This window comes from Vidua chalybeata, chromosome 13 (genome assembly GCF_026979565.1).
Source record: "Vidua chalybeata isolate OUT-0048 chromosome 13, bVidCha1 merged haplotype, whole genome shotgun sequence".
NCBI lineage: Eukaryota > Metazoa > Chordata > Aves > Passeriformes > Viduidae > Vidua > Vidua chalybeata.
The window spans coordinates 18,150,500-18,166,224 of record NC_071542.1 but is presented as its reverse complement, the minus strand read 5'-3'; the positions used below and the strand labels follow the sequence as shown (position 1 = coordinate 18,166,224).

Here is a 15,725-nt window from a genome sequence, read left to right as displayed (position 1 = left end):
CATCTTGGCAAGGGGGAATGTAAGGAAATGCTGTCTGTAGATGGACTTGCCTTATATGGGCTGTATCAAAAATAAAAGCTTGTATAACCAAGGGAAAGCAGGAGGAAAAACAGGGCTGGGAGTTCCAAAAAGAGCCTGTGAGCTCCCCAGGAATATCTCCCTAGGACATGCAGGGTGCCACATTTTCTGTTTCAGTGCCATTAAAGAAGAGCAGGAATAAAGCATCCTTGGGGATGGATGGGTCAACTCCCCCAAAACATGGATGCCAAGTTTCCTTGTTGCATCCAGGCAAGAATGAAGGCAGCCATGGAGAGCTGTACCTTCCTGTTGTTGTCTGGCACCCACCTGGAGATCCAAGGAGAAGGGACATAGTGTTTTACCTTGATGGCAGCACATTGCACTGGGAGATTGTTTGGAAGGGTACAATGGAAAATGGTACGAATACAGCTAAGGATTTTCTCTGCTGGGTTGTGCCAGTTGGCATGCTGACAGAAAAAGACAAACATGTTGCAGAAGAACCCCCCCAAGCATCTTTACTCAAAGAAATTACATCTGTTTCTAATTCACACGAAAATAACATACTTTATGTGAAAACACTGTCACTGTTCCACTGCCAAGCCAAGACACACATCCTGTACAGTGATCTGGATCTCCCATTCTCTGTCCTTCAGTTACATACAGAAATTCCCTTGGACATCCAGATGCTCCTGATGCTGACATTCATGCTTCACTTCATTTGGAACCACTGTATTCACAGTTTAGGGAAGTATCCCCTGAATTTTCCTGATTTGGGCAGAGCATGAGGGCAGTGAGCAGTTCCCCATCTCTCTGTTCTGATCTCATGAAGTTGCCTGAGGACAAACCTTTTCCTCCACCGTTTTTCATTGCACTGGATAAACCTCATGTATTTCAGAGCAAGGGCAGCTTGTTTTCTTTCTTTATCCACATGGAACTGTGTATTTTCCTCAAATATCTGGTTTAAAAGGAGAAGCTAATGTGATCAAAGTGGATTTCAATTACAATATTCAACCATGACTAAGTCAGCTGAGACTCTTCCCAAGCCAGGACCAACACATGTTCCTGCAGGAGCCTTCAGATTTTAGGAAAACAATTTATTCTGTTGATTTATATAATCTTTTAAGAAACCCCACTTGATTGTAGCTGAAAACATGACAGCCATCACCCCAGGTGGAGGGAGAACACTGGTTTGGTTTGGTTTTTGCAAAAATCTAAGCCGAAGGCAGTTTGGATCTTCTTTAATCTGAATAGCTGAGATGATCAAGGGTGGGGATGTGTGGGTGAAGAGATAAACATTCCTGCTATGCAGTCAGTGTCTGAATGATAAACACTCTTATGACTGATGTCCATAAAATGAGACACCAAAGCAGAGCTTTGAAGTTGTGTGTCTGGTGCTTCCAGGGGTGGGGATGGAGCAGCAGAATCACTGAGTCCTTCTGGTCTGATGTGGAGGGGGGAAGCTGTGACTGCTCCAGGATGCTGCTCAGTGGGTTTTCATCACAAGCTCTTCCAGAGCCCTCTCCCTCTGATTCCCACAAAGCAAAAGAACTTCTTTGATTTCATTTTGCTGGAAGCCCATATCATTAAACTGAGCCAACAGATGCAAGAATTCAGCTGCCTGGAGGAAGAAGGAGGAGAGAAGAATGATGTTATCATGGATGGATATATCATGTAGTTTCAGAAAAAGCAGTGCTGTGGGACAAGGCTGCACTCAGATCTGGCTAAATTGTATCACTGTGACAGCAGATTGAGAGCACACATATCCCTGGTAGCATTGAAACGTCTTAAATAAGAAATATTTAATAAAGTCAGCCTCTAGCTTCACTATTCCTTATACTATTTATATCAATTCCATGCAGTGTTTGCCTGCATTATGAAGAGAGCAGGGAATGGCAGTGAGCACAGCTGGAATTTATTTGTCCTGCTCCTCTGCTTTGTTCAGGCTAGGCCCCAGCGCCACAACATCATCTGGAGCCGTGTCCTTAATAAATAAACCCTTCCCTGACACTCAGACCCAGGCACCCTCCCACTGCCACTGCCCTAAGGACATGGCAATCCTACAGGCATCGGCATCCTGGCAAACACTGCCAGCCTGGATTTCATGCAGCTCTGCCTTCCCAGGCTCTCCATTACCCCCACGGGGAGACTGATGATGGAGACAAATGCCCAGTTCTCCATGGTTCTCCTCCCTGGGGGTAGAAGGGAGAGCTGGCAGGGCAGGACACAGTGTGAGTGTTGGTGGGCTCGGGACGTGACTCCCATGCAAAGGCTGAGTGAGCATCGTGATGCACAACAGCGAGAAGAAGGGTGGAGGAGAGTGAAGGAGCAGGTGTCCTCCCCCAGGGGTCCTTATGGTGACACTGCCCTAGGGGTCTGGCCCTCCATGAGGCTGCAGGAGGGCCTGTGGAGGCAGAGGGAAGCGTGCAGCCCACCGAAAAAGAGATCCTGGAGGACACAGCACAAAGGGCTGAGCTGTGCCATCCCATTCTGACCTTTTTCTCCGAGTACTGGAACATTTCCATGGCTTCCTCCACCTGCCCTTCCTCATAGCCCTGCTTCAGCAGCCGATCACAGGCACCCAGGTAGCTCAGGAACTGCAGAGGAAGACAGACAGGTTAATCCAGCCTTGCAGGCATGGGGAGCAAGGCCAGTCAGGAGCCCCCTTAACACCTCCCAGGAACACCCTATGGGGGGTACATGAGCCACCACCATCTTGCCAGTTCCCATCTAATGCTCAGCCAGGGAGGTCTGTCTGTCTGTCTGTCTGCAGGATTTCCAGTGGGAGACAACATCTTGGTCCCCCTTCACCCTCCCACGGTGGGAATGGGAACAAGGAGGAAACCAAACATGTGAACACTCAAGATGCAGAGCGATGGCCTCCAGGGTGAGGCAGAGCCTGTCCCGGTGGGATGACTTCGCTCAGCTGACCCCGCATCCCTTTGATGCAATGGGGTTCAGGCACCCGAGGGTTTGCTCCAGGGTCCAAGTGCAAAGCCCACCCCAGGGGAGACCTGTGTGCTGTCATTACTGAAAGTAAACAGTTATTTTTGGCTTTCCTCGTTGTTCTTGGAATGCTGACGCACAATTCCCAGCAGCATCTTTTAAATATCACGAGAATCACTCACTGTCCAAAAACATTTGAAGTAGTCATTGTCACACATCGAAACCTCAGGTATCAACAGCAAGCAATCTTTATTGCTTGGTCACAGCACAGGTCTTCCTTTTAACTTCAGCTGGAACATATTTTCCAGGAAGATTTAGACTACTTTGGTAGTTTGGTACTTGTAAAAGATGCATGAAGGGTCAGGCTTTATCTTGGCTGCATTGGGCATAAATGGGAAAGATGGGAACTGCTGATGAAGAAGGCAGACCTTGTCTTTTGATGCAGTAATCTCTTCTCCAAGGGAGTGGGAGTCCTGGGGTTTATACAGAAGGGAGCAGGCTGTACCCATTTCTACCCTTAATAAGACACACTGCTTCTTCATTTTGAAGCCAGCAGCTGCTACAAGACGCCCTCGCATGGCTCTGTGAAACATGGGCTGGGCTCTGCCCATCTCTCTGTGCCTAGATTAAACCTCTATGGATTGAAGACATAAAGCTTCCCTTCCCACCTCAGCTCACCTAAACTCCAGCGAGCTCTGGGGAGCTGGTCCAGCCGGGGTGAGTAAGGAGGGAGCCGGAAGCTGCAGGATGACTCAGCCACAGAGCAGCTCCGTGCGCCGACCAGGCGGGTGAGAGCTGGCCCACGCAGCAGAGGCAGCTCCCAGGGGAATGGGAAGGAGACTGGCAGCTGGCACCAGCTGCTTGGTGCTCTGCCTGCTCATGTCCTGCCAATATCTACTCTTGCTCCCTGGCTTGACAGCCCCATGGATATTCCTCTTGCTCAGCTGTGATTAAGACCCTTCTCTCTTTGCAATAACTACTTGGATAATTTAGCCCTAAAATCCTCTGCTGGTATGGGCAGGTCCAGCCCCGAGTTTGCCAAGGGAGTCAAAGCCAGCTGCTTGCCTCATGTCATGAGCCTCTGAGCCCACCTGGACCTTTCTGACATTCATCTGGACAGAGACATTGGGAATGAGGATGCAGCACAGCAGGCAGGGACCTACTCACATACCAGGGGTAGGAGGAGGCTGCATGCTAAATATTTTCAATAAATTTCAGGTTATTTTAGAGGGTTCCTTGGGAAAAGGGCTCTGGGACTCCGCTGCAATGTTTGCAGGGATTCCCTTCTTGCTCCAGCACAGGGAAGTTGTGTTTTGGAGAGAGCCCAACCAAATCTCCAAGGTGTTCCTACAGTCCCACTCTGACAGGATGAGCCATGGCAATAATCAAATGAATCCAACAGCTGGGAAAAATGATGTGCAAAAAGTTTCCATATATGGGGGCAAAATTTGTACCTCAAAAGGACATGGTGCTTCACACAACAGATTGAACAGATAACAAAGCCAGCCGTGATTATGCACTGAGAAGCTAAGGGCAACTCATTGCTATTTTATTACAGCAAAAGTGTAATCTCATGGAAAATCCTGTCAGCTGTGGTCTGACACCAAAGTGGAAAGGCAAGGCCTTCAAAAATCTACCCCAAAGAAGACAGCCATTCCTTTCTCCATTAAAATCAAGCTTTCCTTTTTCCAAAAGTTTCTCCCAGTGCTGTGCCAGCTCTACCAACCTGACTTAAGCTTTGCCTTCCTGTCTTCTGGAGGGTGAGGATGGCTTTCTGGGTGGGGTAGCCCAGGGCTATGACGGGCTCGATGAGGTCTCTCTCCTCTTGGCTCAGTGCAGAGAGCAGGTCAGCTGAGGAATCTGGCTGGGATCTGTGGCAGCTGAGAGGTCGTCCAGGCGTGGAGGCAGGGGGGAGGCAAGTGTAGGGGCTGAGGGACTGCAAGGAAAAAAACAGATGGTCTTATTGCTCCAGGTCATGGAATGAGCTGAACAACCCAGGCTGAGGCAATGCTTCTGAATACTGATGGTTACCTTGCTCTCTCCAGAAGAGGGAAATTCCCATACAAGGAACATCAAATGAGCATCAAATGAGACTGGACTTAATTAAATCCAGGCTCAGCTATAGATACAGGTCAGAGAAGAGTGTTCAGGGTGGGTGTTGTACAAACACACATGGGCATTTAATCTCTCCTTAATTACTCCATGTCAAATGCAACTGCATATAAATAACCTGGTAATTCAAGTGTCTGATGCTTTTATTGCAGGTTTTCAGTAATTCATCTCCTACATCTCTCAAGCAGCTGGATTAGATGCAATTTCTTAAAAGCAGGGTGCAATTCAGATTTAAGTTGACAGAGTACTATTTACTCCATCCTTTCACATCACTGTCTCTATCACTAAATGATCTGTATTTCTACTAGGACTATGAAGTCCAAAGTATCCTAGAAAAGACATAATGTCTGTAAGGGGACATTTCCCTATAAACCCCACTTTTATCTGTTAGAATGGGATAATGTAGCAAAAAGAGGACAACCCCTCCATATTTTACTCTTGTTTTAGTGTTTCAATTGAAAATCAGATTAGACCCTGATTGGGAAAAACACAGATATTTTGGACAGAGAAAGTAAATGTGCACCCAGAAAGCTTCTTTCAACCTCAGTGACAAAATCAAACCCTTTCTTCACTTCTCGTGAAAACTTCAGCAATTCCTCATGGGTCCAGTCTTTCCAAAGCCCCATTTTGCTTCCTTTTTGCTGGGCCAGCCCCCACCAAATGAGACCAATTCCACGCCCTCCACCTCCCTCCTCTCCCAGTGAAGAACAAAGGGCCACCAAGGGAAGCTTCTCACCGGTACCGTGGGCTTGTGCTGCTTGATGGGAGGGATCGGCGCGGCTGTGGCCGGAGGAGTTGGCACACTGGTCCCCTGCTGGGACACGTCTGGATCTGGCCCGTATTTGATGCTGTGGTTGGTGCCGGGGCACTGGGGCAGCAGCCGTGGCACCAGGATCCCCCTGCTCCCTGTGGCAGCTCTGTTCAAAGGATGCACCAAAGCAGCCAGCTTCCTCCTGGCGGCTCCCAGCTCGTTCTTCATGTTGTTAAATATCACCATGGATCTTCTCTGCTTGCTGGGGTCTGGGCTGGCTGGGCTGTGGACGTTGTTCTCTGGCGAGGGCTCCAGTAAGCCAGGTGATGTCTTTGGTCGGGTCTGGTAAAAGCCGGGGCGTGAAGACACACTTCTCGCAGAGCTTCTCCTCCTGGAGAGGAGCGTTTCGTCCTTGTCATTCTCTTCCCAAGAGGTGGAGGAGTATTCATCATCCGAGTAGTCGCCCTCCTCCGAGTGCCAGGTGTCACTCTCGGTGTCGGACAGGACCGCCCTGCCCTTGGCGTGCCCGTAGCAGCTGTCGGCAGCGCTCAGGCTGATGGAGCGCCGCACTGCCCCGTCCCGACCCCGCCCCCCGTAGCTGTCGGCGGGGTCCACCAGCAGCAGCCAGCACGGGGGAGCCGTGGGGACGACTTCGGAGGTGACTCGATGGCGGGAGGTTTGCTGCTGAGAGGCCACCTCCACCCAGTACAGCACTTTCCTTTCCAGCGAGAAGTCGTGCTGCGGAAGAGCGAGAGGCAGCTGGTGAGGACATGAGAAACGTGGCATGGAGCAAACTGTGCACTCCACGAAGCATCTTAAGGGCTGCAGGCTTCCCACATCAGCTCCTATTTCCCTGAGCATTAGGGCTGGCAGTAGGACTGGGCAGTGCCAGTCTCATCTCTATAGGGAATCCTCAAATTCATACTTCAAAAAAGTCTTATCTATGAAGTCATTACTATTGTGAGTTGCACCTAAAATTCTTTGGAAAAGTATTTTATGCTTGGAGGTGTTTGTGTCACTTTGACTGTGGGAGGCAGGAGTGTGCAGACATCCCAATTTTAGGCAGCTGCAGAGAGGCATCGCATCCAGCCACAGGCTGTCCCCAGAATGGTGGCAGAGTTTGTTTGTGACCCTCATTAGCAGCGCTTGGCAGAGCCACTTCAGGGGCTCAGAAGCCACCAAGAGGAGAGATGCCACCTCGGGCAGAAGCAGAACCAGCCATGAGATTATCTAGTGGCGCCAGGGTCTCGGCTGGTCCCCAAACAGAGTTGTCATTTCCACATAGTTCAGCTTAAAATATAAGTGTGTTTGTGACTGAAATCTGAGGGTTTTCCTGGAACAAACAAGCCTTGCCTGTCCCAGAGCTCTCCAAACAAGGTCTCCTCCTGACAGGCAGGCAAGTACATTCACAGCCCAGGAATGCTGTTTTTACTGTTCTTGCCACTTGGGTCAGCTGTGGACCCAAATCAGCCTCCCCAAGGAAAACACCCTCACATCCCTCCATAAGGATCAGCCTGGACCAGCAGCACAATGGTTTAGCCTCAGAGGGGAACACTATCTATATGCTTCCAGCCCAGGTAGTAGTGCCTGCTTATAGCTGGAAGATTTATTGGTAAATATTTAATAAATATTATTAATAAATGAGACAGTGATAACTCCAAAGTAGAAAACAACCCCAGAGCAGAGCCTGAAATTTGTCCTCCTATCCCAGAAAACCCTAACCTTACTTCTTGGAAAGGATTTTTAGAAAGTAACCCCAAACCAACCCCATCATCACTGCCATACACCACTAATCATTCTCACCTCCTCCCAGTAATTCTGCAAACCAGCCAGTGAGGAGATCAGTTAGGTGGTTTCCCATCCCTTCTTTCATGAGAACGCTGCTGACATCCCTTTGAGCATCCCCCAGCAGTGACTTGGCTGTGGACTCACCATGGTGCTCACGAGGATGTCGGTGCAGTCAGGGAGCTCAATGTCCGGGGCAGTGACTAAAGGGATTTCTCCCTCTGAGTCCCCATTGAGGCTCATGGCTGTCCGGAAGGGAACTTCATCCAGGTAGTTCATTGCTGCTGCCTGATTTCTTGCTGCTGGAGGAAGGGAAACAGAAACTGTAAGAGCATCTCTTAAGCTGGCTGGAAGGACAGAAAGATGAGCTGTTTCAAGTGCCAGCTGGGTAAAAACAGATTGGCAAAATCTTAATTACTGACACCAGGAAGCTTTGTCTGAACTAACCTTTGCTATTCTCAGCTTGAGCCAGAAGGACTTGACCAAGCTTATGGCTTCCTTTGGCAGAGATCCTGAGTATTTTTCTCCTCCATGCTTGCCCTGCTGCTTCCCATCACTCCTGTCTCTCCCTCTCCCTCTGGTGCCATTGCACACTCCCTTCCCCAGGCTGGGATGGACTGAGCACTTTTTCCAGTTACAGAGGGGGAAAGAACAGCCAAGGAGGACACCCTGTCTGCACAACCTGTGGTGATAGAGCTCATGCACATGGCCTCGTGCTGCTAAGCCATCACACAGAGCATCCCCAGGGAGCTGGGGTGAGGGCATTCCTTCGGGCACTGCAGCAGCTTACTGGGAGCCAGGCAAGGAGACGGTGCATCAGGCAAGCTTGGGGATTAGAAGGATGTCAAACAAGCCATTTCTAAGATTAGCTTTTAGGACCATGCATTCATTTTAAGTGTGGTGATGGTTTTAGATCAGGAATTGCAGGGGAAAGAAAAATTGCTGGTGAATTGGGAATGCTGTCAGGGAAAATATTACTTCAAGTGTCACCATCAGGTCCCTATAAATGTCTCAATTTACTGAAAAGCCATTACTTGCTGCATGAAGCCTCAAGCTTTCAGCTTCCCAGTGGTGACAGTGTGTAAAATCACTTCTTTTATAGATTATAAACTGTTAGGAGCTGGTAGCCAGTCTTCCACCAAGTTCTGGTACTGGCAGCATGTGCCTGCTCATCCCAAAGTCCTCAGCACTCATCCTCAGGTCACACAGTAAATATGTATGTGACATCCCTAAGTGCTTTTCCCAATTATGTTTTTCTTTTAAAAACAAACAGCTTCTATGACAACAAAGATAAACATTCCACTAAAAGGAAATATGCAGAAGAATATATACAAGGATGACAAAACTGCCTGTTTAAAGCAAAAATAAACAGTCTGTAATGGGAGATGGGGTTCAGGGCACTTTCCTGTGTTGGCAAAGGACTCACAAAGAGCTTCCAGGCCAGAGAAAGTGACACACAATCAACATGCACAATCACTCAGGCAACTCAGCTGGTTGTACCAGAATGACAACAGGGTTGTCACTTTGCCTGTTTACACCAGGAGCCTTTAATACCCCTGCACAAGCAGAGCCCCTAATGAGCTTTGTGCTCCTGCACATGTCCTGCCACTAATACACAACACAGGCAATGTGTTGGGATCCCACGTGGAGCCAGGCCATCTGCTCAGCTTAGGAGGGCTCAGCCTAAGGGAAAATCCACGTCAGCACTGACAAAGGTGATGCCTGAAAACATCTGTAAGCAAAGCCACCTTCCCTCAGCTTTCTGCTACAACCCTGAGCAGCTCCTGCATGCAGGGGGAACTGACCTTCCCTGCAGCTTGGGCTGTAAACTGGCTCTTCCCAAAATCCCAGGGTGCTGAGGAAAGCCGTGTCTCAGCATCTGTCACCCAGAGTGGCTGCACTCAGGTTCAAATGATACTTTAAGGGATGGTGATGGGTAGTGAGTGTGTCTGAAGCCACAATGAAGAAAATATGAGAAGATGGTATTGTACCTCTCTGTATTTCACTGCATAAATACTGTGCTTTAAGAGAGGCTCACACAAGTGTTAATTCCCAAAACCACAGTTTAGAAAACAAGAAGTACTTTGGGGCAGGAGCAATCACAACAAAAATGCTACTAGAAGAGGATAAAAGAGGGTCAGTCATAAACACCAATTCCCACCAGAAGGGAACTCCTACAAGGGCTCTGACCTCATGTTCTCCACACCAACCCTGCCCACTTTCACATCGACACTGGCCAGTGCACAGACCAGTTCACATCAGGAAGAGGATATGCCTAAACAGCAGGAAAAACACAAACTGCACCAGGACCAGGGGAGGAATAGGATACATATGAATCTTGGAAACTCACAGCCAACCTCTCTTCTTCTGGGCTATACAAAGTTTTTAAAACTTAAAAACAGTGGGAAATATTACACCCAGAAAAATGGGAATCAAGTCTGAACAACACTTTTTAAATTAATACCCTGTGTCCATGTATTTTATGAGTTGAGATTTTAAACATTCCTCCCCATCTGTGGCTTCAACAACTTCCTCACTAAAGCCATTAAACATTTTAATGCAGATGTCGTTAGACAAGAGCAAATACACAGAACATACCTAAAGGTGGATCCCCCCCTGGCACTTTCAAGCCCTATGTTTATTAGCAGTATGAAGCTGTCCTTACCATCAGATGAACTCATGGAGCTCTCTCCTCGCAGGGTAGGGAGAACAGGGCTGCTGCTTTGCTGCTTCCTTATCTACTGCTCAGCTCTTTAAATTCCTGCAGTGTCAGACAAGCAGCTGACTTGGACAGCTTTAAGATAATCACAGCTTAAGCAGTTGGCCTGTTCCATCAGACATGCTGATGGGATAAGGAGTTTTGTTTAATTGTTTAAGCAGAGCATCCTCTGGTCACTAAACTGCCTGAACTGAAAGTGTTGGGTTTGTATTGGTTTTATGCATCTGTTTTTATTTTTATATTTGAATCTTGTGCGTTTTCATCAGGGAAGACTCCCCAGGATCTGACTCAGCCTTGGGTCTGGAGTAATGAGATATTAGAAGTGCCATTAGGGATGGGAGGATGTAGAGAGGAGCAAATCAGAACACCAACTGCAGAGAACTTCATGGCAATCTGTATTGTGGGGTGCTACAGGTGAGCAAGAACTGCAAACTTCTGCACTCAGGTTCTATCAGGAACTACCAGTTCGTGTCTCTTACTGACAGAAACCAGTGCAAAGGTTCAGCCAGGACACTACTAACATTACACCCAAGGCCCAAGAACTGAATTTAGGCAATGACACACGTGAATTACGCACGGTTGTGATGCCAAGGGGCAAAGCACTGGTGAGATTAACTCGATTCCCACACACCGGAGCTAAGCAAGAATAAGGACTGCAGCTCTGGAAAGGTGCCACAGCAATCTGTGCAGAACAGTAAAGCTCCAAATCCATATGGCCCGCCACAGTTACAAGCAAACTGTCCAGAACATGGAAAGCTTTATATCAGGTGTCACCTCTGTCACCTCGCAGGAGGGAGAAGTTCCTTCACACAAACCTTTCCCCAACAATTCTCTCCTTGTTGGAGTTGTATTTGATGCAAAGTATTCAAACAAATCTCTTCCCTAGCGTGAAAATGCTTTAAACAAAAATTCATTTTTCTCTACTTGTTCTGTACAAAACAACCAACTTACAAAATAAAGCTGTTATTTTTAATCAAGTATTATAGACATGATATGTCCCTATACAAAAATATCTATATAGTCAAAACACTTAGAGTAGGTTAGACTTCAGATTTTATTAGTTTTTTTTCCAGCAGGCTTATTCATCAAATATGTATTTATTCACATGACTGTCTGACCTATTTCACCACAACTGGGAATTTTTTCCATGTTTTGGTATCAGCTTTAGTCCACAAAAGTAAAATGTCAACAGCTGCTTTAATCAACCTTGAAAAACCTTGTCTTGTTTGTACTTTAGAATTCGTTTAAACTTGCCATAGGTTTCTTTCTACACCCAAAAATACAGGAACTATTTTGACAGTGATGCTTGACATGCTTCATTTAAGAAGAAAAACATGTTTACTAATGACCTCTTCTTTTTATTTTAAATTTCTTCATTTCTGAAGTTTTCATCATCCTTTATAAAGATAAAAGCCACTAAAAATAGGATGTTAATACTGGCACAAATACCACCATCAGCAATGTTCCTTTATTAAGATTGAGATTTAACAAGAACTTGCAGCTGGATTGTAATTCTACACCACAACAGACCTGGCAGCTCGGGGCTTGCTCAGCTATCTCCCTGCACAGTCAATCAGCAAAAACAATTACTAAACCTTTTTTCAAGATGTTGCAGTAAAGACATTCCAATACCTGGCTGCCGAAAGAGAGGACGAGACTTCCTCTTTGGACCCTCTCATATTTACACGTAATTATAACAAAGCAATCCTCCAACGTTGGAATAATTTATTGCTAAATTATCTGACAGCAGTGGCCCAAGTGTCATTGGTGGGGAGACTCGGGAGAACCCATCCTGGAGGGATGCAGCTTCCTTCGGGGTGGTCGGATGGCACCAAGTACTGATCCCATTCATGCCTTTAACAGAGAGAGTGTTTTTGAGAGGAGAGCTGGGATTAATTTGGTGGTAAGACTTATACACCCACATAGATGTTACTGATTGATACAAAACCCACAATACTTGTACTCTTAAACTTGTTTTTCAAAAGACAAATGTGAAAATTCAATTAAATGGAATGGTTATGCATGGAAGTGCACTCTGCCTCACACGGGCATCTGTTGGATATGACTCAAGCAAGAAACTCGAAAAAAACAGAACAATCCATTGCATAACCATATTTAGAAGCTGACAAACCAAAAGGGGCACTGAATTTACAATTGCAAAAGACAGTGTCTGCCATCTCTGATGATAAAATACTTTCTTTGGTTTTACCTGATCTGGATTAGAGCTGCTACAGAATGTTCAGCTTGCAAGTAGTAGTCTCTGAAAGGCTGCAGTAGATGGGCGAGTGGGAATTCAGCTGTGAAAACACAGACAAAGAAGTTGTTTAATAATCCAGACAAACCTTCCATTCCAGTGAGTCTCAGAAGCCCAGAATTTGCAAAATCATTTGCTACTGCCCAGCTGTAATCTGACATTTTAGGTCCCTAAATTATATATAAAACACTGTTTATATGTTGCACATTTCCTGGTCCGTACCACAGGTGCCAGAGGAAAGCCAAGACTAGCAAAACTTCCTGACTCCACCAACTAAAAAAAGGGAACATATGAACACTGAATCTTTACAGATTACCTGAGTCACACTTACCAAAGCACCAGACTAAAGCATCTATGGTTCTGGAATTATTTAATCTATCTGTTTATTCTCACTTCCGTTTAATCTACAACCTCTTCTTGCAAAACAACATGAAACCAGCTTGAGATGTGCTGCAATCCATGTTGAAGAGTTCAACAGTTCCTCTCACACCACAGGTGTTAACAGCACTATGTTTATCCCCCATTCTCAGACCACGAATTACTCCAGTGGATGATTCCTTTCTCAACTAGATCTGTGCCTGCATTTCAAATCCAGTGTCTGTGAGATGGGGATGTGATGTGGAAAAACACTGCTAAGAACAGGAGGCAGAATTTACCTGGATCCCCAAACAGCTTAGAATCCATTTCCAGTTTCTGCTGTAGTAGTCGTTCCCTTTCCTTCTTCTGTTTCTTTTCCATTTCCCTCTTCCTTTCCTCCTCCTGTTCTCCCTCCAGCATAACCCTTAATGCTCTTTCCTCAGCTTCATACAGTTCTGTGCGAGTTTTGAGCAATGTTTGGAGACTCTCCACCTGATTTTCAAATGCTTCATCTGCTGAAGGAGGTGGACAAACACCTGAACAGAAACAGGAGTGATTTTAAGTTTTCAGATTCAGAAGGGAGTTTGATACCAGACTTGACAGAAGAGCTGGCAAATTCTCAGAGGAACATGAGCTTAACCTTGTTAACAGACACAATTCTCACTGGAATAATCCTTCTTCCAGAAGGAGCTTGAAAACATAGGAACAAAACCACTGAATTCAGCACTTTTTACCTATTCCTGTAATTAAAATCACAATGAAGACACAGCTTTTTGAAGCTGTGCCTTGCTAGTCAGCACAGGGCACCCTCATCTTATTTCCTGTGTGTACAATTAAAAAAGTTTAGACCCATCTCATAACGAACCTTTCCTGGCAGCAGCTTCTTTCCTCAGTTTCCGAAGCTTTTCCAGCCCGCGCAGGACGTCCATCATCCTCTTTGTATCTGCTTGTTTCTTCCGGACTTCAGACAGGACACTGTCAGCAGCAGCCTTCAGCTCTTGTTCCTAGGAAAGGAAGGAAAAAAACAGATGAGATGTGTGAGATATCCCTCAAAGACACAAATCAAGGGGTATTTTCAGAGATTAGCAAAGCACTGGAGAGCAGAGTGACTTCACAGTAACGGCAACAAGACAAGCCAACAATCCAGCCTGGACATTTTATGAAAAAAGGCTAAAATACCACAGACTTCAGAGAAAAAAAAAATGCTGTGGGACTCATAAATCTGGGCCAAATCACAGAATCATGGAATTGTTAAGGCTGGAATCTGTCAACCCAGCACCACCACCATGTTCACCACTAAACCATGTCCTCAAGTGCCACATCCACAATTTTTTGTACACTTCCTAGATGATTTATGAATTATGAAAGCCTGAGAACCTTTAGCCACAGAAATTTAGGGTAAGTATTTTACAATAAACAGAAATCATCCCGATTCTACAGATCTGCAATTAAGACCATTAACCTGCCACAGTCAGACCACAAACCCTTCCTCAGCAGCTGCTCTGGACCATCCCAGCAGCAGAATGGCAGAAAGGGAGTTCTTTAGCCAAAAACAAACAGAAAGGTGCCTCCAGCACTTCCCAGCCAGTCTTAATTTGAGGTGGTATTTTTTGCTTTGGAGATGTTTTACTTCCCCATGAGATCGAAAAGCTTGTAAACCACAAGCCTTAGAGCAGGAAGCAAGGCTGATGGATACTGAAACAGCACGGATCACCACAGGGTAGCTGTGTGGACAGGCTGACACTTGGGACCAGAGAGGAAAACCTCCAGGAGTTCAGAAACAACTTAAACCCCAATTTCATGTCAAGGCCTAGAATATGAGGATGGCAAAACCGAGATGCCCACCAAGACTTCTAAGCAAGAAGCAGGGCTGCAGACCTTGGGAACAGCACGTCTCTCAGAATGCTGAAGTCATGCAGCACCTCGGTGGCACCCACTGAAGCGAGGGAGTCAAAGCCAGGTGTGGGGCAGGCACAGCCCGCCGTGCCCCCACTACCGGCAGGTCACCCCTGCCCCACCGCGCTGTCCTGAGCCCCGGGGAGAGGCAGGACCAGGCACTGGGGACCATACCCGGTTCTTTTCTTCCACCTCCTGGATGCACTTAGCCCGCCACTGGTCGATCTTGGCCTCCCGCTCGGCGGCTCGGGCCGCCTCCTCTTCCTTGGCCGCCCTGGCTTCGTGCTTCCTCCGCTGCAGGCGCAGCCTCCTCTTCCTCGCCCTCTCGGCCTTCCTGCGCAGCGCCTCGCCGTACCCGGGCTCTCGCAGTGGCCTCACGACCTCTCGCAGCTCCCGCAGAGCCGCCTCCGCCTCCTCCCGCGCCCGGGCCCAGCCCGGCTCGTCGCCCTGGTCCTCGCTGCGCCGCAGGGCCCGGCAGAGCGCCGTCACCCGGGCCACCCGCCCCAGCGCCGCCACCGCCACGGCCCGGGCGCTGCTGGGGCTGGCGGCGGCGGGCGGCGGTGGCGGCGGGGGAGCGGCGCGGCGGCGGCCGAGGAACTGCGACAGCCACAGCTCATCCTGCTGCCGCTGCACCGCCTCCTCCTCGGCCGCTGCCCGCGGCGGGGCCGCCGCTAAGTAGGGGACGCCCGGCGGGAAGCGCGGTCCCCCCTCACCCGCAGGCGGCGGCAAGAAGAAAGGCGGGGGTGCCACGGGCCCCACCGCGAAGGGCGCTGGGCGGACGGCGGGGCCGGCGAAGGGCGGCGGGAAGGCGCGGAAGGGCGGCGGGAGGCGGGCGGGGAAGGGCGGTGGCTGCGCCATGATCCCGCCGCAGCCCTCAGCGCGCCGCCGCC

General features: G+C 48.1%; 2 protein-coding genes across 4 annotated transcripts; both read right to left on the bottom strand.

The window, feature by feature from the left end:
• Positions 1-449: 449 nt before the first annotated feature.
• Positions 450-12,046, bottom strand: UBAP1L (ubiquitin associated protein 1 like). Of its 3 annotated transcripts, XR_008433323.1 has the most exons (7): positions 11,961-12,046; positions 7,757-7,911; positions 5,810-6,562; positions 4,688-4,897; positions 2,511-2,612; positions 583-1,636; positions 450-485 (listed from the first exon to the last, which is right to left on the bottom strand). XR_008433323.1 is itself a non-coding variant. In XM_053955268.1 (6 exons), the coding sequence occupies exons 2-6, from the start codon at positions 7,886-7,888 to the stop codon at positions 1,502-1,504; spliced, it is 1,332 nt and encodes a 443-aa protein (XP_053811243.1). In that variant the 5' UTR covers positions 7,889-7,911; positions 11,961-12,046; the 3' UTR covers positions 498-1,501. The 3 variants fall into 3 exon arrangements, 2 of the variants coding, with proteins under 2 accessions (XP_053811243.1, XP_053811244.1); XM_053955268.1 differs by lacking the exon at positions 450-485 and having other exon boundaries at positions 498-1,636; XM_053955269.1 differs by lacking the exon at positions 450-485 and having other exon boundaries at positions 498-1,636; positions 7,757-7,908; positions 11,961-12,025.
• PDCD7 (programmed cell death 7) lies at positions 12,039-15,717 on the bottom strand. The gene is made up of 5 exons (XM_053955270.1): positions 15,010-15,717; positions 13,805-13,943; positions 13,239-13,475; positions 12,538-12,625; positions 12,039-12,182 (listed from the first exon to the last, which is right to left on the bottom strand). Exons 1-5 carry the CDS (start codon positions 15,691-15,693, stop codon positions 12,065-12,067), a joined length of 1,266 nt encoding a protein of 421 aa, XP_053811245.1. The 5' UTR covers positions 15,694-15,717; the 3' UTR covers positions 12,039-12,064.
• Positions 15,718-15,725: the final 8 nt, after the last annotated feature.

Excerpts from the sequence above, each read along its gene's own strand:
- UBAP1L (XM_053955268.1), bottom strand. The coding sequence starts at position 7,888 with ATGAACTACCTGGATGAAGTTCCCTTCCGGACAGCCATGAGCCTCAAT. Across the intron at positions 4,898-5,809 it reads AGCACAAGCCCACGGTACCG|TCCCTCAGCCCCTACACTTG; the intron begins GTGAGAAGCTTC and ends TTTTCCTTGCAG. Across the intron at positions 2,613-4,687 it reads GAAGGCAAAGCTTAAGTCAG|TTCCTGAGCTACCTGGGTGC; the intron begins GTTGGTAGAGCT and ends CTTCCTCTGCAG.
- PDCD7 (XM_053955270.1), bottom strand. The coding sequence starts at position 15,693 with ATGGCGCAGCCACCGCCCTTCCCCGCCCGCCTCCCGCCGCCCTTCCGC. Across the intron at positions 13,944-15,009 it reads AGGTGGAAGAAAAGAACCGG|GAACAAGAGCTGAAGGCTGC; the intron begins GTATGGTCCCCA and ends TTCCTTTCCTAG. Across the intron at positions 13,476-13,804 it reads AGAAGCTGCTGCCAGGAAAG|GTGTTTGTCCACCTCCTTCA; the intron begins GTTCGTTATGAG and ends GTTTCTGTTCAG.